Consider the following 27,558-nt stretch of genomic DNA (forward strand, 5'->3'; position numbering starts at 1 on the left):
AGCTATCCACAACCAGTAATCTGCTGTGGTTATTGGTACACACTAGCCATCTTTAGCTATCCACAACCAGTAATCAGCTGTAGTTATTGGTCCACACTAGCCATGTGTAGCTATCCACAACCAGTAATCAGCTGTGGTTTTAGGTTAAACATTACCCAGCTTTCCAGGCACATTTACCTTACTTTATCTTATTCCCATATCTTGTTAGTTGTAGACACTGTTTCTTTAGCTTTATTATAGTTATTCTTTTATTACCTTGTCCACAACTTTCATATTGGATGTGTTATCAATACAAGATAGATGAAAGTGAGTTATCAATATTGGAGTATTGGAGCAACGCTACAAGTACCATCTAGATTATCTCCTAGTATGTTGTCTATTGAATGTCTTACTGTATCTGTTGAAGGAACCTTGTCTTGAAATACATTGTAATTAAATATGACATTAGGTAATACCTTTGAGATTCTTCTGTTCTAATCCAAGAGAATAGTAGCTCTAGTTTAAAATTGTTGCTATCATATCTTAAAAGGGGTTTGTACTTCCCCATCTGAGAGCAGCATAATGCAGAGACAGAGACCCTGATTCCAGTGATGTGTCACTTACTGAGCTGCTTGCTGTCATTTTGATAAAATCAGTTTTCGCTGAATGCTGAGCCCTGTATAACCCTGCCCCCAACACTTATTGGCAGCTTTTTTGCAAATGTACAGTGTACACAGAAAGATGCTAATCAGTGGTTGTGGTGAGTTACACGGGGCTCATGAATATTGATAATCTCTTGCTGATAAATCAGTGATTTTATCATAACTACACTAAGCAGCCCAGTATATGACAAACGCTGGAATCAGGGTCTTTGTCTCTGAAATTATTGTGCTCTCTGATAAGTTGGCAAGAACCTGATAACATACCCTTTAACTATGTGGTTGTGCATTAGTTGGACTGTGATTCTCTGCACTAACCTTGGTTCATACCTGTGGATAGGAATACAGTCATACTGGAATTTATTTTTCCTATATCGGGGAATGATCATGACTAAGGATTCCTACAAATAGGCAATGAATGCGAATAGCTACTTGCATAATGGCAAAAAAGTAACTACTCAAATATCCCACCTTGCAGAGTTAAAACACTGGTATTTCATTATGTGACCAATTCCCCATGGGTGTAAGGGTGCTTTACACGCTGCAACATCGCTACTGATATATCGTCGGGGTCACGTTGTTAGTGACGCACATCCGGCGAGTCGACATCGCAATATGTAAAACCTAGGTGCGATGATGAACGAGCGCAAAAGTGACAAAAAACGCTGATTTGTGTCACGTCGTTCATTTCCATAATGTCGCTCCTGCTGCAGATACGATGTTGTTTGTCGTTCCTGCAGCTCCACACATCGCTGTGTGTGACACCGCAGGAACAACAAACATCTCTTTACCTGCGTCCACCGGCAATGCAGAAGGAAGGAGGTGGGCGGGATGTTATGTCCCGCTCATCTCCGCCCCTCCGTTGCTATTGGCCAGCCATTTGGTGATGTCACGGTGACGTCGCTGTGATGCCAAACGCACCTCCCCCTTGAAGGAGGGACTGTTCGGCGGTCACAGCGACGTCGCCGACCAGGTATGTGCGTGTGAAGCTGCCGTAGTGATACTGTTCGCTACGGCAACAAACACCATATATCGCATGTACGACGGGGGCGGGTGCTATTGCGCTCGACATCGCTAACCGATGCTAGCAATGTTGCAGGATGTAAAGCCCGCCTTAGGCTATGTTCACATGTCTAGTAGCTATTTCCATTTTTGGATCCATTTTGGGAAACAAAAACGAAAATAAAATGTTCCAGTACGAAATCCAATCATTTGAAAAGGGACAGTAATGTCATAAAGTGTCTTCTGTTTGCTTCCTTTACAGCTGTAATCCGTTTTTTAGCTGGAACAAAAAAACTTTGTCATTACAACTTTTTTTTGTCTGGCCAAAAATCCGGATAGCAACTGTATCTGTTTTTTTAACAATTAGGCTATGTGCGCACTTTGCTTTTTTTCATGCGTTTCCGCAGCCTTTTGAACTGCAGCGTTTTAATGCCAAAATGCATGCGTTTTGATTTTCAAGCAAAGTCTATGGGAAATAGGGATTTCTTGTGCGCACAATGCTGTTAGAAACGCAGCGTTTCAGTTGCCGAAAATGTAGCAAAAACTCAGCGTTTAAACAAGCAACATGTCAATTGTTTTTGCCATTTTGGCAGCGTTTTGCCAACATTAGAGTCAATGAGAACATTCAAAACGCCTCCTAAATCAAAATCCCAGCGGTTACATGCTTTTTTGATGCAGAAAACATGCTTTTTTGGCAAAATAAATGCATGAGTTTTTGACTTTATAATAAGTGAATAATATATCCCTTTACACACACATAGTCCGACAAATAAATTAATGAAAATCCATAATTTAACGTTATTTTATGCATAAATATGAAAACACAGTAAGAATTTTAATAAAATTAGTTATTTTGTGTATGATTTTAATCATGATATTTGTTAACATTTTTTTCAAAATGTTTGAATGTTTAAACTTTACTTAGCAGTGTATTTGTATTCAAAACGCATCTGACTTTAAGCAATGAAAAAGCATGTAAATCGCGGTAAAAACGCGGTAAAAACACAAGCGTATTTATAGAGTTTTTGTGGTCAAAACCAAATTAGACAAAGACAATTTCTGCCAGAGGATGCGTTTAGAACTGCTAGAAGCTCAACGCAAAGTGCGCACATAGCCTTAAAGCAAAACGGTGGTTTTAATTTTTATTTCATAAAACAATAGTACACATGAAAATAAGCAACCTTGTAATGCACCACTCACAAAAAACTTAGGGATATTTGGCTTTCAGATGAAATTTCAGGATGATCCTAAAATGCCCTCTGACCTTTTCAGTTGATGTTAATGTGACCTTCTCTAAACTTTTGAATGCACTCGTCCAACTGTTTAATGTTCACAACATGTGTTTGATCCATGAATCGTCCGATAAATTTTGGGGTTCAATTAGAATTGGTATTAAATAGTCCTCCTTGTCATGCTGTTTACATTTTGACATCATGAGACCAAGACGGCACCTAACCATTGATAAACAGTACCTCACCACTGTGAGGCTTCAAGTAGGATGTTCTCAGACAGAAGTGGCCACTGGGCTTAGAGCAGAGTTCCCCCATCCAGTCCTCAAGAGCCACCAACAGTGCATGTTTTCAGGATTTCGTTACGATTTCATGGATAATAATTTATTCAATCACCTGCACAGATTAATCCAACACCTGTGCACTGCTAAGGAAATCCTGAAAACATGCACTGTTGGTGGCTCATGAGGACTGAAATTGGGGAACACTAGCCTAGAATGTCACAGAGTGTCATCAGCAGGTTGCAAAAGAGGTACAGAGAGACTGGAAGAGTCACAGAAAGGCATAGAAGTGGCTGTCCTTTATCCACATCCCACACTGATGTGGGATGTAGATAAAGGATGTGGATAAAGGATGTGTGGGATGTGGATAAAGGATGCTTCATTGTGAACAATCAGAAGAGGATGATGAATGCCACAAAACTCCAGCCATATTTAAGGGAGGTGAAAGGCACCCAAGTGTCACGTCAGACCATTCCAAACCATTTACATCAGCGTGGTGTGTGCTATACGACATGCAAGGTACTTGACCACACCACGAGGCACAGGTGTCATCCACGCTGGGCGAGGGACCAGTGGGCCTCAGTGCTGGTCACTGATGAAAGTAGATTCACGCCAAGCAGAAATGATGGCCGCCATTGATGTTGGAGACATGAAGGATAGCACTATGCATCAGCCACTGTTTTCACCAGACGGGCCTTTGGTCGTGTTAGTGTGGCCGCTGTGTTTAGTCAATACAGAGGTGCCCTACACTATGTGAATGGCAGTGACAGCCCCTACTACTAGAATAACATGATTAATCCGGTCATTGTGCCTCTGCATAAACAACATGGGCCTAATATCACCTACATGGACGACAATGCTCCAGCTCTTCGAGGTCACATCATTAGCGGACGGCTGTTGGAGTCTTGGGTACCTCAAATGCAGCGACTGCACTTTCTCCAGACTTGAATCCTATAAAAACCTATAGGATCAGCTGAGTCGCCGTGTAGAGGCCATAACTCTGTACCCCAGAACCTCAATGATCAGAGGGCTGCCCTTCAAGAAGAGTGGGACGCCATGCCTCCGCAGACAGTAACTCCACTGGTGACCAGCAGGAGGTGTCGTAGTCGGCTGTAATTGATGCTCAAGGCCACATGAGACATTATTGAGACAGTGACATTTTGGGGGGGTATACCACCACTGTTGATGACCTTTGTTTCAACAAATTGTTTGAGATGAGGAAATCACCATTGCTTCTACTTAAATACCCGACTTTCATGATAAAATATCACCGCAGGCTGAACTTTTTATGTTTTACATAAATTTCACTCAAAAGCCAAATATCCCTATCTTTTTATGAGTAGTGTACATCTTATGAGACAAATTTGCTCCTTTCTCTGCCAGAATTGATCAGTCATTATCAAAATTCTCAGTTCTGAGGTAAAATCTGTATTCAGTGACCACTTTCCCATTACTGAGATAGGAGATGAGAGACAATGATGAGATTGTATGTAGATAGAAGAGGGGCGGAGCTCTGCCTGCAGCTCCTCCCTCTGCCTCCAGCTGCTCCCTCTGCCTCCAGCTCCTCCCTCTGACTCCAGCTCCACCCTCTGACTCCAGCTCCACCCTCTGACTTCAGCTCCTCCCTCTGACTCCAGCTCCTCGCTCTGACTCCAGCTCCTCGCTCTGCCTCTAGCTCCTCCCTCTGACTCCAGCTCCTCCCTCTGACTCCAGCTCCTCCCTCTGACTCCAGCTCCTCCCTCTGACTCCAGCTCCTCACTCTGACTCCAGCTCCTCCCTCTGACTCCAGCTCCTCCCTCTGACTCCAGCTCCTCCCTCTGACTCCAGCTCCTCCCTCTGACTCCAGCTCCTCACTCTGCCTCCAGCTCCACCCTCTGACTCCAGCTCCTCCCTCTGCCTCCAGCTCCTCCCTCTGCCTCCAGCTCCTCTCTCTGCCTCCAGCTTCTCCCTCTGCCTCCAGCTCCACCCTCTGCCTCCAGCTCCACCCTCTGCCTCCAGCTCCTCGCTCTGCCTCCAGCTTCTCCCTCTGCCTCCAGCTCCACCCTCTGCCTCCAGCTCCACCCTCTGCCTCCAGCTCCTCACTCTGCCTCCAGCTCCTCACTCTGCCTCCAGCTGCTCCCTCTGCCTCCAGCTGCTCCCTCTGCCTCCAGCTCCTCGCTCTGCCTCCAGCTCCACCCTCTGCCTCCAGCTCCTCCCTCTGCTTCCAGCTCCTCCCTCTGCCTCCAGCTGCTCCCTCTGCCTCCAGCTGCTCCCTCTGCCTCCAGCTGCTCCCTCTGCCTCCAGCTCCTCGCTCTGCCTCCAGCTCCTCCCTCTGCCTCCAGCTCCTCCCTCTGCCTCCAGCTCCACCCTCTGACTCCAGCTCCTCCCTCTGACTCCAGCTCCTCCCTCTGACTCCAGCTCCTCACTCTGCCTCCAGCTCCACCCTCTGACTCCAGCTCCACCCTCTGCCTCCAGCTCCTCCCTCTGCCTCCAGCTCCTCTCTCTGCCTCCAGCTTCTCCCTCTGCCTCCAGCTCCACCCTCTGCCTCCAGCTCCACCCTCTGCCTCCAGCTCCTCGCTCTGCCTCCAGCTTCTCCCTCTGCCTCCAGCTCCACCCTCTGCCTCCAGCTCCACCCTCTGCCTCCAGCTCCTCACTCTGCCTCCAGCTCCTCACTCTGCCTCCAGCTGCTCCCTCTGCCTCCAGCTGCTCGCTCTGCCTCCAGCTCCTCGCTCTGCCTCCAGCTCCACCCTCTGCCTCCAGCTCCTCCCTCTGCTTCCAGCTCCTCCCTCTGCCTCCAGCTCCTCCCTCTGCCTCCAGCTGCTCCCTCTGCCTCCAGCTGCTCCCTCTGCCTCCAGCTCCTCCCTCTGCCTCCAGCTCCACCCTCTGCCTCCAGCTCCTCCCTCTGCTTCCAGCTCCTCCCTCTGCCTCCAGCTCCTCCCTCTGCCTCCAGCTGCTCCCTCTGCCTCCAGCTGCTCCCTCTGCCTCCAGCTCCTCGCTCTGCCTCCAGCTCCTCGCTCTGCCTCCAGCTCCACCCTCTGCCTCCAGCTCCTCCCTCTGCTTCCAGCTCCTCCCTCTGCCTCCAGCTCCTCCCTCTGCCTCCAGCTCCACCCTCTGCCTCCAGCTCCACCCTCTGCCTCCAGCTCCTCACTCTGCCTCCAGCTCCTCACTCTGCCTCCAGCTGCTCCCTCTGCCTCCAGCTGCTCCCTCTGCCTCCAGCTCCTCGCTCTGCCTCCAGCTCCTCGCTCTGCCTCCAGCTCCACCCTCTGCCTCCAGCTCCTCCCTCTGCTTCCAGCTCCTCCCTCTGCCTCCAGCTCCTCCCTCTGCCTCCAGCTGCTCCCTCTGCCTCCAGCTCCTCGCTCTGCCTCCAGCTCCTCGCTCTGCCTCCAGCTCCACCCTCTGCCTCCAGCTCCTCCCTCTGCTTCCAGCTCCTCCCTCTGCCTCCAGCTCCTCCCTCTGCCTCCAGCTCCTCGCTCTGCCTCCAGCTCCACCCTCTGCCTCCAGCTCCTCCCTCTGCCTCCAGCTCCTCCCTCTGCCTCCAGCTTCTTGCTCTGCCTCCAGCTCCTCGCACTGCCTCTAGCTCCTCCCTCTGCCTCCAGCTCCTCGCTCTGCCTCTAGCTCCTCCCTCTGCCTCCAGCTCCTCCCTCTGCCTCCAGCTCCACCCTCTGCCTCCAGCTCCTCGCTCTGCCTCCAGCTCCACCCTCTGCCTCCAGCTCCTCCCTCTGCCTCTAGCTCCTCCCTCTGCCTCCAGCTTTTCCCTCTGCCTCCAGCACCTCCCTCTGCCTCCAGCTCCTCCCTCTGCCTCCAGCTCCTCCCTCTGCCTCCAGCTGCTCCCTCTGCCTCCAGCTGCTCCCTCTGCCTCCAGCTCCTCGCTCTGCCTCCAGCCTCACCCTCTGCCTCCAGCTCCTCCCTCTGCTTCCAGCTCCTCCCTCTGCCTCCAGCTCCTCCCTCTGCCTCCAGCTCCTCCCTCTGCCTCCAGCTCCTCGCTCTGCCTCCAGCTCCACCCTCTGCCTCCAGCTCCTCCCTCTGCCTCCAGCTCCTCCCTCTGCCTCCAGCTCCTCGCTCTGCCTCCAGCTCCTCGCTCTGCCTCTAGCTCCTCCCTCTGCCTCCAGCTCCTCCCTCTGCCTCCAGCTCCTCGCTCTGCCTCCAGCTCCTCGCTCTGCCTCCAGCTCCTCGCTCTGCCTCTAGCTCCTCCCTCTGCCTCCAGCTCCTCGCTCTGCCTCTAGCTCCTCCCTCTGCCTCCAGCTCCTCGCTCTGCCTCCAGCTCCTCGCTCTGCCTCCAGCTCCTCGCTCTGCCTCTAGCTCCTCCCTCTGCCTCCAGCTCCTCGCTCTGCCTCTAGCTCCTCCCTCTGCCTCCAGCTCCTCCCTCTGCCTCCAGCTCCACCCTCTGCCTCCAGCTCCTCGCTCTGCCTCCAGCTCCACCCTCTGCCTCCAGCTCCTCGCTTTGCCTCTAGCTCCTCCCTCTGCCTCCAGCTCCTCCCTCTGCCTCCAGCTCCTCCCTCTTCTATCTACATAGAATCTCATCAGGATCTCTCATCTCCTATCTCAGTAATTGGAAAGTCATTACTGAATACAGATTTTACCTCAGAATTGAGGCTTTTGATAATGACTGATCAGTTCTGGCAGAGAAAGAAGCAGATTTGTCTGATAAGTTATGTTACAAAGTTGCTATTTTCATGTGTACACTTGATTTATGAAATAAAAATTAAAACAACAGTTACGCTTTAAATATATAGCAAACAGAATATGATGGACATTCAAATGTTATGTCACTCGTTAAAGAGACCCTGTCAGAACCCCTATGGCCTCCAACCCGGAAGCATTCATACCTGTGTGCCTAAATTTCCTCCCAAACAGCCCTGTATAGTGTTATTCGCTAATAAGAATGTTTTTAAAAAAAAAAACAACAAAAAAACCCCTACTTTTAAACCTCACTTTCGCTATGCTAATTATGGCCTGTGACTAGTCGATGGGGTGTTAGTTCCTCAGACTAGTCGTCCCTCTTTCCATTTTATCAAGCCAATGTGGATGCAATCATATGATTTCTTCAAGCCGGCATCACCGCCAGCTCATGGAAGTCTTGTGCATGCGCCTATAGATGAGATAGGTATTGTCCATCATTTATATGGTTAGATTCATGGATATTTAAGGAAAGCCACCTGTTGAATAATACTAGTGTATGTGATCAATATCAGTATGTATGATCTAATGTATGTGCAATCTAATGTATGCACGATCTAATGTATGTGTGATCTAATGTATGTGCAATCTAATGTATGTGCGATCGAATGTATGCGCTGTCTAATGTATGCTTGATCTAATGTATGTGCAATCTAATGTATGTTCGATCTAATGTATGTGTGATCTAATGTATGCGCGGTCTAATGTACGCTCAATCTAATGTATGTGCGATCTAATGTATGTGCGATCTAATGTATGCGCGGTCTAATGTATGCTTGATCTAATCTATGTGCAATCTAATGTATGCTCGATTTAATGTATGTGCGATCTAATGTATGCGCGGTCTAATGTATGCTTGATCTAATGTATGTGCAATCTAATGTATGCTGGATCTAATGTATGCGCGATCTAATGTATGCGCGGTCTAATGTATGCTTGATCTAATGTATGTGCAATCTAATGTATAGTCGATCTAATGTATGTGTGATCTAATGTATGCGCGGTCTAATGTACGCTCAATCTAATGTATGTGCGATCTAATGTATGTGCGAACTAATGTATGCGCGGTCTAATGTATGCTTGATTTAATGTATGTGCAATCTAATGTATATTCGATCTAATGTATGTGTGATCTAATGTATGCGTGGTCTAATGTACGCTCAATCTAATGTATGTGCGATCTAATGTATGTGTGATCTAATGTATGCGCGGTCTAATGTATGCTTGATCTAATGTATGTGCAATCTAATGTATGCTCGATCTAATGTATGTTCGATCTAATGTATGTGTTATCTAATTATGCGCGGTCTAATGTACGCTCGATCTAATGTATGTGCAATCTAATGTATGTTCGATCTAATGTATGTGTGATCTAATGTATGTGCGATCTAATGTATGTGTGATCTAATGTATGTGTGATCTAATGTATGAGCAGTCTAATGTACGCTCAATCTAATGTATGTGCGATCTAATGTATGCGCGGTCTAATGTATGTGCAATGTAATGTATGTTCGATCTAAAGTATGTGCGATCTAATGTATGCACGGTCTAATGTATGCACGGTCTAATGTATGCGAGGTCTAATGTATGTGAGGTCTAATGTATGTGAGGTCTAATGTATGTGAGGTCTAATGTATGTAGGTTCTAATGTATGTACAATATATTGTGTGTATGATCTAACGTATATAGGATCTAATGTGTGTGCGATCTAATGTATGTATGATCTAATGTATGTACGAGCTTATGTATGTGCAATCCAATATACCTGGGAAGCAGCACCTCACACTAATATTAGGGAATAGGCAATAGGTGTTTTTGCTGCTTTTTTGCAGCGTTTCATTTCATGAGTCTTAAGCAATTAAAAGCTGCTTTTTACAGTAGCAGCAAAACCTATGAGATATCAGAAATTATACACACAATGGCTTTTTTTTCCTGACTGAAGTGGAAAATTGCTGTTTTTGAAAGAAGCAGCATGTGACTCTTTCAGTGTTTTTTCACCATTGAAAGCAGTGGGAGAGTGCAAAAACGCAACCAAAAACATTACCACTGTGTCTGTCATCTGTCCTGGATTGTGAGGAACTGTCCATACATAACAGGGCATATAAGAGTGCATTCAGCACCAGGACTGGAGTCAGGGCCAGGATAAACCAAAAATGCCTCAACAGTGTAAAAAAATAACCAGAATGTAATTAAAATCTTTTTTGTTCCTCTAACCATGAAATGACAATATCTCACAATAATTCTGCCCTACTGAATGCACAAGAAGACACAGGGCACAGGCAGGCGTGCAGCGTTTACCCCTTCATTCATAGACAGAAAATATTTTTATCTCAGGGGAAATAATGAGGGTCTTTCTGCCATAAGAGTAATAGGTGCCCATCAGGGGGGCAGAATACAAGAAACGGGACTCACCGCTTGCACCAAATCCGCAGCAATGCAGGCAGCAAGCACCAGCAGACAAATCCTGCAACAAAACAGTATTATTACAACTTGTGTGCACCCCACCTGCACCCGCACAACTTGTCGGCACCCCACCTGCACCCGCACAACTTGTGTGCACCCCACCTGCACCCGCACAACTTGTGGGCACCCCACCTGCACCCGCACAACTTGTGGGCACCCCACCTGCACCCGCACAACTTGTGGGCACCCCACCTGCACCCGCACAACTTGTGTGCACCCCACCTGCACCCGCACAACTTGTGGGCACCCCACCTGCACCCGCACAACTTGTGGGCACCCCACCTGCACCCGCACAACTTGTGGGCACCCCACCTGCACCCGCACAACTTGTTGGCACCCCACCTGCACCCGCACAACATGTGGGCACCCCACCTGCACCCGCACAACTTGTGGACACCCCACCTGCACCCGCACAACTTGTGGGCAGCCCACCTGCACCCGCACAACTTGTGGGTACCCCACCTGCACCCGCACAACTTGTGTGCACCCCACCTGCACCCGCACAACTTGTGGGCAGCCCATCTGCACCCGCACAACTTGTGGACACCCCACCTGCACCCGCACAACTTGTGGGCACCCCACCTGCACCCGCACAACTTGTGGGTACCCCACCTGCACCCGCACAACTTGTGTGCACCCCACCTGCACCCGCACAACTTGTGGGCAGCCCATCTGCACCCGCACAACTTGTGGGCAGCCCACCTGCACCCGCACAACTTGTGGACACCCCACCTGCACCCGCACAACTTGTCGGCACCCCACCTGCACCCGCACAACTTGTCGGCACCCCACCTGCACCCGCACAACTTGTCGGCACCCCACCTGCACCCGCACAACTTGTCGGCACCCCACCTGCACCCGCACAACTTGTGGGCACCCCACCTGCACCCGCACAACTTGTCGGCACCCCACCTGCACCCGCACAACTTGTCGGCACCCTACCTGCACCCGCACAACTTGTGTGCACCCCACCTGCACCCGCACAACTTGTGGGTACCCCACCTGCACCCGCACAACTTGTGGGTACCCCACCTGCACCCGCACAACTTGTCGGCACCCCACCTGCACCCGCACAACTTGTGTGCACCCCACCTGCACCCGCACAACTTGTGGGCACCCCACCTGCACCCGCACAACTTGTGGGCACCCCACCTGCACCCGCACAACTTGTGGGCACCCCACCTGCACCCGCACAACTTGTGTGCACCCCACCTGCACCCGCACAACTTGTGGGCACCCCACCTGCACCCGCACAACTTGTGGGCACCCCACCTGCACCCGCACAACTTGTGGGCACCCCACCTGCACCCGCACAACTTGTTGGCACCCCACCTGCACCCGCACAACATGTGGGCACCCCACCTGCACCCGCACAACTTGTGGACACCCCACCTGCACCCGCACAACTTGTGGGCAGCCCACCTGCACCCGCACAACTTGTGGGTACCCCACCTGCACCCGCACAACTTGTGTGCACCCCACCTGCACCCGCACAACTTGTGGGCAGCCCATCTGCACCCGCACAACTTGTGGACACCCCACCTGCACCCGCACAACTTGTGGGCACCCCACCTGCACCCGCACAACTTGTGGGTACCCCACCTGCACCCGCACAACTTGTGTGCACCCCACCTGCACCCGCACAACTTGTGGGCAGCCCATCTGCACCCGCACAACTTGTGGGCAGCCCACCTGCACCCGCACAACTTGTGGACACCCCACCTGCACCCGCACAACTTGTCGGCACCCCACCTGCACCCGCACAACTTGTCGGCACCCCACCTGCACCCGCACAACTTGTCGGCACCCCACCTGCACCCGCACAACTTGTCGGCACCCCACCTGCACCCGCACAACTTGTGGGCACCCCACCTGCACCCGCACAACTTGTCGGCACCCCACCTGCACCCGCACAACTTGTCGGCACCCTACCTGCACCCGCACAACTTGTGTGCACCCCACCTGCACCCGCACAACTTGTCGGCACCCCACCTGCACCCGCACAACTTGTGGGCACCCCACCTGCACCCGCACAACTTGTCGGCACCCCACCTGCACCCGCACAACTTGTCGGCACCCCACCTGCACCCGCACAACTTGTCGGCACCCCACCTTCCCCCGGGTGCACAGCGAAGTAATCCAGGAACGCGCAGTACTCACCGTGCCCTCATCTCCGCTCACCGGCCGCCAGCCTCCCCTGTTTTCTTCTGCAGCTACAGTGGTCTCTCCCGGGGGCTCATTGAAAGCGTCTTCACAGAACTCGGGAAAGTAAGTCTAGTGGGGGTGTCCCAGGGGAAAACTGCAACAAAGAGAAGACGAGTACAGAGGGTTAGTATGGCGCGGACTGACGGGAGCAGGACAGATTTCCCGCACAGGTCGGGCACGGAGCGGTGGAGGCAGCGGACAGTACTCGCCTCAGCTCGGAGCACGGCTCGCCTCCATACACTGTACAGCAGGCTGAGGCTGGGCATGGAGGAGGGGCGGGGCTGTCAGCTCGGGCTGATGGTGGGGCGGCCGCGCACTGCGCTCATATAGATAATGAGGGGCACTATAGACACATGTGGGGAGGTCCTGTCTGCTGCACCTATAGATAATGAGGGGTACTATAGAGACATGTGGAGGTCCTGACAGCTGCACCTATAGATAATGAGGGGCACTATAGAGACATGTGGAGGTCCTGTCAGCTGCACCTATAGATAATGAGGGGCACTATAGAGACATGTGGAGGTCCTGTCACTGTACCCATAGATAATGAGGGGCACTATAGATACATGTGGAGGTCCTGCCAGCTGCACCTATAGATAATGAGGGGCACTATAGAGACATGTGGAGGTCCTGTCACTGTACCTATAGATAATGAGGGGCACTATAGAGACATGTGGAGGTCCTGCCAGCTGCACCTATAGATAATGAGGGGCACTATAGAGACATGTGGAGGTCCTGTCAGCTGCACCTATAGATAATGAGGGGCACTATAGAGACATGGGGAGAGGTCCTGTCAGCTGCACTTATAGATAATGAGGGGCACTATAGAGACATGTGGAGGTCCTGTCACTGTACCTATAGATAATGAGGGGCACTATAGAGACATGTGGAGGTCCTGTCAGCTGCACCTATAGATAATGAGGGGCACTATAGAGACATGTGGAGGTCCTGTCACTGTACCTATAGATAATGAGGGGCACTATAGAGACATGTGGAGGTCTTGTCCGCTGCACCTATAGATAATGAGGGGCACTATAGAGACATGTGGAGGTCCTGCCAGCTGCACCTATAGATAATGAGGGGCACTATAGAGACATGTGGAGGTCCTGTCACTGTACCTATAGATAATGAGGGGCACTATAGAGACATGTGGAGGTCTTGTCCGCTGCACCTATAGATAATGAGGGGCACTATAGAGACATGTGGAGGTCCTGCCAGCTGCACCTATAGATAATGAGGGGCACTATAGAGACATGGGGAGAGGTCCTGCCAGCTGCACTTATAGATAATGAGGGGCACTATAGAGACATGTGGAGGTCCTGTCACTGTACCTATAGATAATGAGGGGCACTATAGAGACATGTGGAGGTCCTGTCACTGCACCCATAGATAATGAGGGGCACTATAGAGACATGTGGAGGTCCTGTCAGCTGCACCTATAGATAATGAGGGGCACTATAGAGACATGTGGAGGTCCTGTCACTGTACCCATAGATAATGAGGGGCACTATAGATACATGTGGAGGTCCTGCCAGCTGCACCTATAGATAATGAGGGGCACTATAGAGACATGTGGAGGTCCTGTCACTGTACCTATAGATAATGAGGGGCACTATAGAGACATGTGGAGGTCCTGCCAGCTGCACCTATAGATAATGAGGGGCACTATAGAGACATGTGGAGGTCCTGTCAGCTGCACCTATAGATAATGAGGGGCACTATAGAGACATGGGGAGAGGTCCTGTCAGCTGCACTTATAGATAATGAGGGGCACTATAGAGACATGTGGAGGTCCTGTCACTGTACCTATAGATAATGAGGGGCACTATAGAGACATGTGGAGGTCCTGTCAGCTGCACCTATAGATAATGAGGGGCACTATAGAGACATGTGGAGGTCCTGTCACTGTACCTATAGATAATGAGGGGCACTATAGAGACATGTGGAGGTCTTGTCCGCTGCACCTATAGATAATGAGGGGCACTATAGAGACATGTGGAGGTCCTGCCAGCTGCACCTATAGATAATGAGGGGCACTATAGAGACATGTGGAGGTCCTGTCACTGTACCTATAGATAATGAGGGGCACTATAGAGACATGTGGAGGTCTTGTCCGCTGCACCTATAGATAATGAGGGGCACTATAGAGACATGTGGAGGTCCTGCCAGCTGCACCTATAGATAATGAGGGGCACTATAGAGACATGGGGAGAGGTCCTGCCAGCTGCACTTATAGATAATGAGGGGCACTATAGAGACATGTGGAGGTCCTGTCACTGTACCTATAGATAATGAGGGGCACTATAGAGACATGTGGAGGTCCTGTCAGCTGCACCTATAGATAATGAGGGGCACTATAGAGACATGTGGAGGTCCTGTCACTGTACCTATAGATAATGAGGGGCACTATAGAGACATGTGGAGGTCCTGTCCGCTGCACCTATAGATAATGAGGGGCACTATAGAGACATGTGGAGGTCCTGCCAGCTGCACCTATAGATAATGAGTGGCACTATAGAGACATGTGGAGGTCCTGTCAGCTGCACCTATAGATAATGAGTGGCACTATAGAGACATGTGGAGGTCCTGTCAGCTGCACCTATAGATAATGAGGGGCACTATAGAGACATGGGGAGAGGTCCTGCCAGCTGCACCTATAGATAATGAGAGGCACTATAGAGACATGGGGAGAGGTCCTGCCAGCTGCACCTATAGATAATGAGGGGCACTATAGAGACATGTGGAGGTCCTGCCAGCTGCACCTATAGATAATGAGAGGCACTATAGAGACATGGGGAGAGGTCCTGCCAGCTGCACCTATAGATAATGAGGGGCACTATAGAGACATGTGGAGGTCCTGTTAGCTGTCACAGATCATACATAGGCAGGAGCAGGGCATGTGAGGGGTACAGATGTCACAGATCATACATAGGCAGGAGCAGGGCATGTGAGGGGTACAGATGTCACAGATCATACATAGGCAGGAGCAGGGCATGTGAGGGGTACAGATGTCACAGATCATACATAGGCAGGAGCAGGGCATGTCAGGGGTATAGATGCCACAGATCATACATAGGCAGGAGCAGGGCATGTGAGGGGTATAGATGCCACAGATCACACATAGGCAGGAGCAGGGCATGTCAGGGGTATAGATGCCACAGATCATACATAGGCAGGAGCAGGGCATGTCAGGGGTAAAGATGCCACAGATCATACATAGGCAGGAGCAGGGCATGTGAGGGGTATAGATGCCACAGATCATACATAGGCAGGAGCAGGGCATGTGAGGGGTATAGATGCCACAGATCATACATAGGCAGGAGCAGGGCATGTCAGGGGTATAGATGCCACAGATCATACATAGGCAGGAGCAGGGCATGTCAGGGTATAGATGCCACAGATCATACATAGGCAGGAGCAGGGCATGTCAGGGGTATAGATGCCACAGATCATACATAGGCAGGAGCAGGGCATGTGAGGGTATAGATGCCACAGATCATACATAGGCATGAGCAGGGCATGTGAGGGTATAGATGCCACAGATCATACATAGGCAGGAGCAGGGCATGTCAGGGGTATAGATGCCACAGATCATACATAGGCATGAGCAGGGCATGTGAGGGGTATAGATGCCACAGATCATACATAGGCATGAGCAGGGCATGTGAGGGTATAGATGCCACAGATCATACATAGGCAGGAGCAGGGCATGTGAGGGGTATAGATGCCACAGATCATACATAGGCAGGAGCAGGGCATGTGAGGGTATAGATGCCACAGATCATACATAGGCATGAGCAGGGCATGTGAGGGTATAGATGCCACAGATCATACATAGGCAGGAGCAGGGCATGTCAGGGGTATAGATGCCACAGATCATACATAGGCATGAGCAGGGCATGTGAGGGTATAGATGCCACAGATCATACATAGGCAGGAGCAGGGCATGTCAGGGGTATAGATGCCACAGATCATACATAGGCATGAGCAGGGCATGTGAGGGTATAGATGCCACAGATCATACATAGGCATGAGCAGGGCATGTGAGGGGTATAGATGCCACAGATCACACATAGGCAGGAGCAGGGCATGTGAGGGTATAGATGCCACAGATCATACATAGGCATGAGCAGGGCATGTGAGGGGTATAGATGCCACAGATCACACATAGGCAGGAGCAGGGCATGTGAGGGTATAGATGCCACATTTCATATCCAGGCATGAGGGGCACATGTACCACACTGCAGCTTCTTCACCTGTTTTTCCCCAGATTTCTGAGTAAAGGACAAATATTAGTTTTCAATCACAGGTTCAGGTCCCTCCGCAGACAAAAAAAAAGTTCCCTCTCTGGAAATGGCATGCAGTGTCTTTATAAGACAGTGGGCGGGAGTGGGTGTAGGGAGTGGGTGGGCTGTAGCAGGAGGCTGGGGTCACTATCACCAGAGAGGAAAAAAAATCTAAGGAGTCTCTCCATTATTTTTGTGAAAAGGCTGTAGAGAGGCCGCAGCTATCAGTGAGCAGCAGGTTTCTTTAGCCTAGGGGAGATGCTGACGCGGAGGGATTTATGAGAAAATAGTGCATCTCGTAACTTCACTAGGAAAAAAGTTTCGCAGTTCTTTGCAGAAGGCAGCAGCAGTAGCCCAGGTCCGGGGTGGCCCTGCTCACTGGCCGCATCTCCTCTGCCGGGGCATTCCGCGTAATGTCACATCCCCAGCCTCTGCCTTGTAATTGGAGCCGGTGCTGAGATATTCAGGGGTGCTTGAAGAATGAGGTTGGGGCATTTGCAGAGTCTTGTCCTCGCCTTGGTGCTGCTGGTGCATTGGGTGCAGAATGCAGAATCTGCGGTGAGTACCATCTCTTCCCTTCTGTGAAATGCATGGGCTCTGACATGTTGGGGGGCGCTGACTCTTATATTTATAAACCTTGTAATTCAAACCCTGTGTGATTCTGTTTAAAAATAGTGGATTGTGACCTCAGCATGACAAGAAGAGGCAGGGGCTATTTCTGTCTTTTTGGAAGAAAATTTTGCAAGCCCGGATTGTTACTCATTATTGTGTCCACAGATGAGTCTCTTTTTGGGGCTTTTAAGGACCATATTTGCTGACAGCTCCTGCCCCACAAGTCACAGCACAGCTATGGAGTGTTCACTCCTGATGCCTTTCTCTATGAATGATACATTCTCTTTTTCCTAAATATTTTGATTATTTGAATGTATCGTCAGATTAATATATTATTAGAATCTCCTGGACATGGATCTAGAAATGAATCTGTGATCCTATATTGTCCTGCACCTCTGGTTTCTATCAAAAGAGTAAAAAGTAATATTAGATCAGGGTAGATCTCTAAGTAGTATTAGGCCAGTTTCACACTTGCGTTGGACGGGATCCGTAGCATTGCGTTGTGTGACGAATGCAACGGATGCGTTGCATATAGTGGCACAACGCATGCTACAGATCATACAAAATAACGCAATCCGTTGTAGTGTTTTTTCCTTGACTTTACACATCTGAGCATGCGCAGTTGTGTAAAGACAGCTGCGTTAACGGAATCCGTCAAATGACGCATTCTAACGGAATCCGCCACCATAGGCGTCCATTATAAAAACAACGGACGCCTAACGGATTCCTGCAGGTTGCGTTTTTTGACACTCCGCCAAGCGCAGAAAAACGTTACATGCTGCGTTCCATCCGCCTGACGCAGCGTCAAAACAACGACGCTGCGTCGTCCAGTGGATGCAACACAGACACTTGCGTTACAGTGCGTCGTCCATACAAGTCTATGGAGAATAGCGCAGTGCGTTAACGGACTGCGCTATTCTCCATAGTGATGGAATGCGCTGAACGCAAGTGTGAAAGTAGCCTAAGTTCAATGTGAATCTCCATGAATTATTAGATCAGGGTAGATCTCTAGGTAATATTAGATCAGGATGGATCTCTACGTAATATTAGATGAGTAGAGATCAGGGTAGATCTCTAGGCAATATTAGATCAGGGAAGATGCCTAGGTATTATTAGATCAGGGTATTTCTGTAGGTAATATTAGATCAGTGTAGATGTTCAGGTATTACAAGACCCGTGTAGATCTCTGGGTAATATTAGATCATATTAGATCTCCAGGTAATATTAGATCAGTATACATCTCCAGATAACTTTAGATCAGAGTGGATCTCTAGGTAATATTAGATCAGTGTAGATCTCTAGATAATATTAGATCCAGATACATCTCTACATAATATTAGATTGGTATAGATCTCCAAGTAATATTAGATCAGGATGCATGTCCAAGTAATATTAGAGCCAGATACATCTCTAGATAATATTAGATCAGTGTAGATCTCTAGATAATATTAGATCAGTGTAGATCTCCAGGTAATATTAGATCAGTGTAGATCTCCAGGTAATATTAGATCAGTGTAGATCTCCAGGTAATATTACATCAGTGTAAATCTCCAGGTAATATTACATCAGTGTAGATCTCCAGGTAATATTAGATCAGTGTAGATCTCCAGGTATTAGATCAGTGTAGATCTCCAGGTAATATTAGATCAGTGTAGATCTCCAGGTAATATTAGATCAGTGTAGATCTCCAGGTATTAGATCAGTGTAGATCTCCAGGTAATATTAGATCAGTGTAGATCTCCAGGCATTGCCTGCACAGTCCCCCACATTTCTATAGAGCAGCCACCCTCCCATTGTGAGCGCTCTCTCACTTCCACTGCTATAAGCCAGTAATCTGCATCCCATGGCTCCAAAGGTTGTAAAACTATACTCCTAGGCTGGGACTGTCAGACATGCTGGGAGCTGTAGTTTGGGGACACCTGGAAAGCTCCAGGTTACAAACTTGTGCGTGATACTGTCAGTGTCCTCTAGACTAAGCAGCAGTCTATTAGATTCTGACTCTAGAGTAATCTCTGAGATGCATAGCTAGATAATGTATGAGAAGAGTGTGGGATCAGCTTGTCTCAGCATTGTCAGAATCACATTGTCTAGTCTCCTGTAGATAACATCTGAGAAATCGCTGCAGAGCACCCAGGTTATGGCTATAGTCCGCTGCCACAGGACTTCCTATCTATGCCTATGAGAAGTAGGCTTCTGGAAGTAGATTTCGGTAGGAGGAGACTGTTACCTCTATGGTCCCTCAGTCAGAGCAGCTGTAAGGATTGCTGAGCAGGTTAGGCCTCTAAATGCCACAGGGAAGCATCCCGGAGCAGTCGCAACATGCTGGAAGGATGCAGGGAGCCATTTCACACTGTAGAACAGAAGACTTATTTTGCCATATTTAAATTTCCGCTCATAGCATTAATAGACTTTTCTATATACCTTTTTTTTTTCTTTTTTGCATTATTAGCTTCATCCTTTCATCTATTTAGGATTCTGACTTATATGTAACAATATCAGTACTGGACAAACAATAAACAATAGAATTTTCATTCATTAGTTTTAAAGTACACAGCGTCCTATGAGCACCACACCAAGGTAAATTTGCCGCCTAACCTTGAATTTTCCTGATCCTCATGTGCATCATTTTACTTTAAAGGGAATCTGTTGCCAGGTTTTTGCTCCCCCCTCCATCTGAGAGCAGCATAATGTAGAGACAGAGTTCCTGATTCCAGCGATGTGTCACTTACTGAGCTGTTTGCTGTCATTTTGATAAAATCAATACTTTCTCTGCTGCAGATCTAGCAGTTATACAGAGCTCATGAATATGCTGGACTATCTGCAGCACGCCAAGTAGTCCTCTAATGATAATATACTGCTGATTAATCAGTGATTTTATGAAAACTACACTAAGCAGCCCAGTAAGTGACACATCGCTGGAATCAGGATATCTGCCCCTACATTATGCTGCTCTCAGATTAGGTGGCAAAAACCTGGTGACAGATTTCCTTTAAGGATTAATGAAAGCTTGAAATATATCTATCTTCCAGGTGATTCAATTGGTTTTACACTGTGAAGGAGCGGAGACATAAGAGGCCTCTGAACAAGAATAATATATGGGCCCTTTACAGTCCAATATCTCATCATATAGCACAACTCCACCTGCTTTAGAGCCAGATGTGGCCCCCTCACCTCTTAGCCCCCTGCGCGACTGCACAAATTGTATGTCTGCCCCTGACCATATGGATTTATTTAGTGTAATAGTCAATATTCTATATGGTTTAGTCATATGCAAAATCCAAGGTCACTTTTGTTGATGATTAATATTACTACACACAGTACAATGAGTTAATCCGTCAACCCAAATAGGCTCCTTTAACAAGCCCATCTCTGAGATTTTTAGGTTGCAAAGTGATTGTAAATCTGATTGTATGACTCTTATTTCTTTTTCCTAATGAAGTAGACTAGAATTCACATTTTTATTTTCTGGTTACAATATGCTTGTTATAGATCTGCAAACCAAAATAGGCTGCGGCAGACAAACTTGGTGAGGGCCACTCCTCAGAAGGCAGGCCGGTGTTCACCTATTCACCCCTATACACAGGGGCGGACATACCATTGGTGCTACCTGTGCAGCCCCACACGGGCCCAAGAGGTAAGGGGTCCCCATTTCTACCCCCCAAAGCAGGTAGAATTGTGCAATTTGATGTGTTGTTGGACTGAAAAGGGCCCATATACCGCTGTGCTATACTGCACAGGGGCCCTTTTCTGGCTGCGTCCGTCAGTGCAGGTACTGTACATGGCTTTTACTGCAGAGACCCCTGTCCTGTGTACAAGGAGTAGCTGCTGGCCAGTAGAGCAAGTTGAGGGAAAAGGTGTCAGCCGGGTCAGAATCAGAGAGACAAGGTCAATGACAGAATCAGGTATCAAAGGGTCATCTCGGGATAGCCTGTGAAACCCCTCACTCTCATACTGGCTAGCCTGAAGATAGTCCCCCCACCCCCCTATTCCATTTCCTTGTATGTGGTTATATTTTTCCAGTTGTGCATTGTTCTTGCATTGTTCTTGCATTGTTTATGCTGTTTATTTCTGTTATGATAAAAAAAAAAAAATCTATTGGAACGAAAAAAAGGGTCATCTCGGGATTGCCAGGTTTAAGACCAGAGGGTCAGTCAGAGATATAAGGTAAAAGAAAAAACAAAAAATGTCCAGACGTCAAATTCAGAGGACTTCATAGGTTTAATGAGAGAGTAATGGAAGAACAAGTCAGGTCACCAGAGGTAGTGTAAACAGTGCAAAAAATGGCTGAGATGGGTGTCATGTGGGGCTTTTAAAAAGTGCACTGTGCGCACCTATTGGCCTTCCAACCTCTCCTATCATTGGACTGCTGACCACCCCTCACTTTCCCCATAGATTGGCCACTAACAAAATCTTTAGTTCATGGGAATCAGTCACCTGGTTTTTGCTATCCCATCTGAGAGCAGCATAATATGGAGACAGAGACCCTGATTCCAGCGATGTGTCACTTACTGGGCTGCTTAGTGTAGTTTTGATACAATCACTGTCTAATCAGCAGTAGATTATCAATAGAGGACTACTTGTCATGCTGCCGGGTAGTCCAGCATATTCCTGAGCTCTGTATAATTGCTAGATCTGCAGCAGAGAAAACATTGATTTGATCAAAATGACAGTAAACAGCTCAGTAAGTGACACATCACTGGAATCAGGGTCTCCGTCTCTACATTATGCTGCTCTCAGATGGGGGAGCAAAACCTAATGTAGGGACAGAGACCCTGATTCCAGTGAAGTGTCACTTACTGAACTGTTTTCTGTCATTTTGATAACATTTTTTTTTCTGCTGCTGATCTAGAAGTTAGGGTTCAGATCCACTTGTGTTTTGCACGGATGAGTGCAATCCGCTAAAACATCGGATTGCTCTCACTCTAGTGCAAAACTATGGGGCAGTGTCTATCTGCGATTGATTTCTCATGCCATAGCGGCATGCAGAATGAATCACAGCATGCTGCGTTTGGCAGCGATTCTCGGCTCATGCACCCCATACAAGTCTATGGAAGCGTGTGAAACTTCGCACTGCACTCGCATGTAATCCAAGTGCAGTGCGATATATGCAGAGAAAGGTAACGGAGGAGATGGGAGAAAGTACTCCCTCCATCTTCTCCGCAGCTGTGATCTGATTGCAAGATCGCATCACAGTTGCATAACCCTCGGCTGACGCTCGCAGCACGGGGTCATTAGCCTGTCACTTCCAATGCTCTCACATCGGCAGCTATGCACAGGTGGAACCGTACACTTATACAGAGTTGATGAATATGCTGGACTACCTGGCTGCATGCCAAGTAGTCCTCTTATGATAATCTACTGCTGATTAATCAGTGATTTTATTAAAACTACACTAACTAGCCCAGTAAGTGACACATCACTGAAATCAGGATCTCTGCCCCTACATTATGCTGCTCTCAGATTAGGTGGCAAAATCCTGGTGACAGATTCCCTTTAAAGGTTTAAGAAATGTAGTATGAATGTGTGAGTGGTGCTCACTCTGCCTGGCATGGTGGGGTGCCCTCCCCTCCAGCAGTGGCACATTTATTTGGTGGGTGGCAAATGCACTGACGTAACCACCACTTTCCCCACCGTCCCTGCCTCCTATGGGAATGGGGCGTGATGCCTAACAGCCAAGGCATATCATGTGGGGACGAGGTAAGTCTGTAATGATACCCTTGTGTTTAATATTAGGGGTCTCTGGATGCCTATGATCTGGTTTATGAGGAAACTTTACACCAAACTTTTCAATTAAATTGTCAACATTGAATTTATCCAGGAACTTTCTTTGGGAAAATAATATGCCAATGCACCTGATACTGCCAAAGAACTAGTTAGTGAACTTGACATTCCGGATTCCCTTTGACCATCTCTGAAGGAGGAGGCCGAGCTGTGACTGTACAGAGAATATACACTGTCTGCAGGGATTTGTGAAACACATTAGCAATTCTGAAGGTGGAAGCAAGCTGCAGACGGAAAGATACAGGGGATAGGATTCAAAGGAGCCTATATATTTCGGACCTAACTTGGAGGATGGCGCCTTAATTTTAGGTTCCTATTTGACAACCACACTTTGAAAAGTAGGCCCAATACTTCTTTTCTGTCTACCCTGAGCTATTTTCAGATTCTCTTGCACCTTGGACAATGCACTTGCTTTGAGATAGTCTTGGTTATTAAACAACTATTTTAAAAAATTCTGTAAAGGATTTTAAAATTTTAAATGTATTTTTAAAAAATTGATGTTATATTTGATTTTACCTTAAAGGGGTATTCCCATCTCCAAGATCTGATCCCAATATATAGAAGGCGTATTAATAATATTATTAGCAAATACTTCCAATTAGAAATGTATAAGGCCTAAGCCACACGGCATGAAAATCGGAGCGAGTGGAATGCGATATGTTTATCACATTCCACTCGGACCAATATTACCCTATGTCCCAGCACCCATGAGCGATTATTTTCTCAGCCCTAAACGTACCGAGAAAACAGTCACAGCATGCTGCCACTGTAATGCGATCCTGGTTTCTCGCACGCATTCAAGTCTATTGGGTGAGAGAAACATCACACTGCTCTCACATTACACCGGTGTACCGCAAGTGCAGGGCGAGAATGGCAATAGCCAGCAACGGAGGAGAGAGGGAGATAAATCCCTCCCTCCCCTCCTCATCACTTGCCCTCCCTCCTCAGTACCTGCCCGCCCCTGCAGCTGTGGTCCGATCGCATGATTGGATCTCAATCGCAATGACACTTGCATGACACTCGGCTCCCACTTTGCTGCGAGCGTGTGCCGAGTGTCATGCGAGGATCGCAGTAGTCCCCGTATGGCCCCGGCATTCATGTGAGCGCACCCTAACTGTCACAATATCAGTGGACGTAACCATGGATACCTAAGCTGCAATTCCCTGCACATGAAGTAAGAGACATGGCTATATCAGGAGAACTATAATACATTTCTAATTGGATATATTTGCTAATAATATTATTATCACACCTAATACATATTAGGATAGGATCTTGGAGATGGCGATACCCCTGTTAAAGGGAGTCACCATTGGACATTTTTACTGCTTTGAGAGCTGCAACGGTAAATACAGATGCGGTTTTCATTGTAAACTTGCAAAAGTAATGAACAAATCACTCTTTTCATTGCTAAAGATAATATCACCGATAACATCCTCCGCAGAAATGCAGCAGATATAGCTACAGTGACAGTCAGTTTGCAGTGCAGATGCTTCTGCTGCATTTCCATGACACTTTCAGGCCTTAAGGCCCCATCACACGCTACGATATATCGTGCGATCGCACCTGCCCCCGTCGTTTGTGCGTCACCGTTAATTCGTTGCCCGTGGCGCACAATGTCATTAACCCCCGTCACACATACTTACCTCCCTTACGACGTCGCTGTGGGTGGCGAACATCCTCTTCCTGAAGGGGGAGGGACGTTCGGCGTCACAGCGATGTGACACAGCGGCCGCCCAATATAAGCGGATGGGCGGAGATGAGCAGGACGTAACATCCCGCCCACCTCCTTCCTTCCTCATTGCCGCCGGCCACAGGTAAGCTGTTTGTCGGTCCCGAGGTGTTACACGGAGCATTGTGTGCTGCCTCGGGAACGACGAACAACCGACGGGCAGAAGGAGGAACGACATTATGAAAATGAATGACGTGTCAATGAGCAACGATAAGGTGAGTATTTTTGCTCGTTCACAGTCGTTCGGAAGTGTCACACGCTACGATATTTCTAACGATGCCGGATGTGCGTCACGAAAACCGTGACCCCGATGACATATCATTAGTTATATCGTAGCGTGTGACGGGGCCTAAAGGCCGCTTTACACGTTTCGATCTCGCTAGCGAGTTTGCTAGCGAGCGTACCCGCCACCGTCGGTTGTGCGTCACGGGAAAATCGCTGCCCATGGCGCACAACATCGCTCGGACCCGTCACACTACTTATCTGCCTAGCGACGTCGCTGTGACTAGCGAACTGCCTCCTTTCTAAGGGGGCAGTTCGTTCGGCGTCACAGCGACGTCACTAAGCGGCCGCCCAATACAAGCGGAGGGGCGGAGATGAGCAGGACTTAACATCCCGCCCACCTCCTTCATTCCTCATTGTGAGCGGCCGCAGGTAAGGTGAGGTTCCTCGCTCCTGCGGCGTCACACATAGCGATGTGTGCTGCCTCGGGAACGACGCTCAACCTGCGTCCTGCAACAGCAACGATAATCGGTAAGAGCACCGTGTCAACGAGCAACGATAAGGGTAAGACCGCACTTTGCGTTTCCACCTGCGTTTCAGCTGCTTTTTTGGTCTGTTTTGAGCTGCAGCGTTTTCATGCCAAAAGCCATGCATTTTGCTTTTCCATTAGTCTATGGAAAATGTAGATTTCTAGACCGCACTTTGCGTTTTAAAACGCTGCGTTTAATTTGCATAATTTGTGGCAAAAACCATGCGTTCCAAGAAGCAGCATGTCAGTTGTTTTTGCCATTTCTGCAGCGTTTTGCTAACATTGAAGTCAATGAGAAGTTTAAAAAAGCAACAAACCTCAAAATTCCTGCGTTTTACCTGCTTTTTAGGTGCAAACACTGCGTTTTTTACTTCAAAAACGCATGCTTTTCAGACATTAAAATAATGGAATAATATGTCCCTTTAACACGCACATAGTCCGACAATTAAATTATTGAAAATTATGATTTTATTGCTATTTTAGCAATAAATATTATAAAACCGCTATAATTTTATGAAATATAACTATTTTCTTAAATAATTCAAAAATTATGTTTTGCTTTTTTTATCTTTTTTCATTCTGTTTGACTATTTAATCTTTATTTAGCAGTGTCTTGATATTCAAAACGCATCTGTCAAAACGCAGGTGAAAAAGCATGTAAAAAGCGCTGAAAACGCATCTAAATACGCATGCGTTTTTAGCGCTAAATTTCTGGAAAAGGCAACTTTGGCAAAATCAATTAAGGCAAAAATGTGCGTTTAGAACTGCAAGTAGGACGACGCAAAGGGCGGTCATAGCCTTAGGTGAGTATTTTTTGCTCGTTAGCGGTCACTTGTACGTTTCACACACAACGGCGTCGCTAACGAGGCCGGATATGCGTCCGTGACCCCAACGCGATGTTGCTGCGTGTAAAGCGGCCTTTAATCCAGTGAAAATCTGCAGCAAAAAATCTTCACAAAATCATGTCAATTATTTTACAAATTTGTCATAGAAATGCTTTGCTATGGCTGCAGCTACTATTGACTGCCAAGAAATTGATGATAGAGTCGTGTTAGAATATTTCTGTAATATTTTTTTATCTCTTAATTTTGTGTGTTGAACAGCTGCCCTCTGGTTGATCATAAAGATTGTGTTTGTCTAGCTTAAAGGTCCAGTCACACTAAACAACTTACCAGCGATCCCAACAACGATAGGGATCGCTGGTAAGTTGCTAGGAGGTTGCTGGTGAGATGTCACACTGCGACGCTCCAGCGATCCCACCAGCAACCTGACCTGGCAGGGATCGCTGGAGCGTCGCTACACGAGTTGCTGGTGAGCTCACCAGCAACCAGTGACCAGCCCCCAGCGCCGCGTGGAAGATGCTGCGCTTGGTAACTAAGGTAAATATCGGGTAACCAACCCGATATTTACCTTGGTTACCAGCTCACGCAGCTACACGTGCAGAGAGCAGGGAGCAGCGCACACTGAGCGCTGGCTCCCTGCTCTCCTAGCTACAGCACACATCGGGTTAATTACCTGATGTGTACTGCAGCTACATGTGCACAGAGCAGGGAGCAGCGCACAATGCTTAGTGCTGGCTCCTTGCTCTCCTAGCTACAGCACACATGGGGTTAATTACCCGATGTGTGCTGCAGCTAAATGTGCACAGAGCAGGGAGCAGCGCACACTGAGCGCTGGCTTCTTGCTCTCCTAGTTACAGCACACATCGGGTTAATTACCCGATGTGTACTGCAGCTACATGTGCACAGAGCAGGGAGCAGCGCACACTGAGCGCTGGCTCCCTGCTCTCCTAGTACAGCACACATCGGGTTAATTACCCGATGTGTGCTGCAGCTAAATGTGCACAGAGCAGGGAGCAGCGCACAATGCTTAGCACTGGCTCCTTGCTCTCCTAGCTACAGCACACATCGGGTTAATTAACC

General features: G+C 48.3%; 2 protein-coding genes across 3 annotated transcripts in view; one reads left to right on the top strand and one right to left on the bottom strand.

Moving 5' to 3' along the window:
* The window catches only part of COL4A6 (collagen type IV alpha 6 chain), a 426,839-nt gene extending 414,093 nt beyond the window's left edge, over window positions 1–12,746 (bottom strand). For both annotated transcript variants that reach the window (XM_075323930.1, XM_075323929.1), the window contains exons 1-3: window positions 12,684–12,746; window positions 12,430–12,568; window positions 10,219–10,270 (exon numbers count right to left, since the gene is read on the bottom strand). In XM_075323930.1, coding sequence (XP_075180045.1) covers window positions 10,219–10,270; window positions 12,430–12,440 — 63 coding nt within the window. In that variant the 5' untranslated portion in view covers window positions 12,441–12,568; window positions 12,684–12,746. The remainder of the gene's footprint in view (window positions 1–10,218; window positions 10,271–12,429; window positions 12,569–12,683) is intronic.
* Window positions 12,747–16,987: 4,241 nt separating this feature from the next.
* Window positions 16,988–27,558, top strand: part of COL4A5 (collagen type IV alpha 5 chain) — a 354,376-nt gene continuing 343,805 nt past the window's right edge. The window contains exon 1 of the mRNA XM_075323931.1: window positions 16,988–17,318. Within this exon, the coding sequence (XP_075180046.1) occupies window positions 17,241–17,318 (78 nt within the window). The 5' untranslated portion in view covers window positions 16,988–17,240. The remainder of the gene's footprint in view (window positions 17,319–27,558) is intronic.

Source organism: Anomaloglossus baeobatrachus, chromosome 9 (genome assembly GCF_048569485.1).
Source record: "Anomaloglossus baeobatrachus isolate aAnoBae1 chromosome 9, aAnoBae1.hap1, whole genome shotgun sequence".
Classification (NCBI taxonomy): Eukaryota; Metazoa; Chordata; class Amphibia; order Anura; family Aromobatidae; genus Anomaloglossus; species Anomaloglossus baeobatrachus.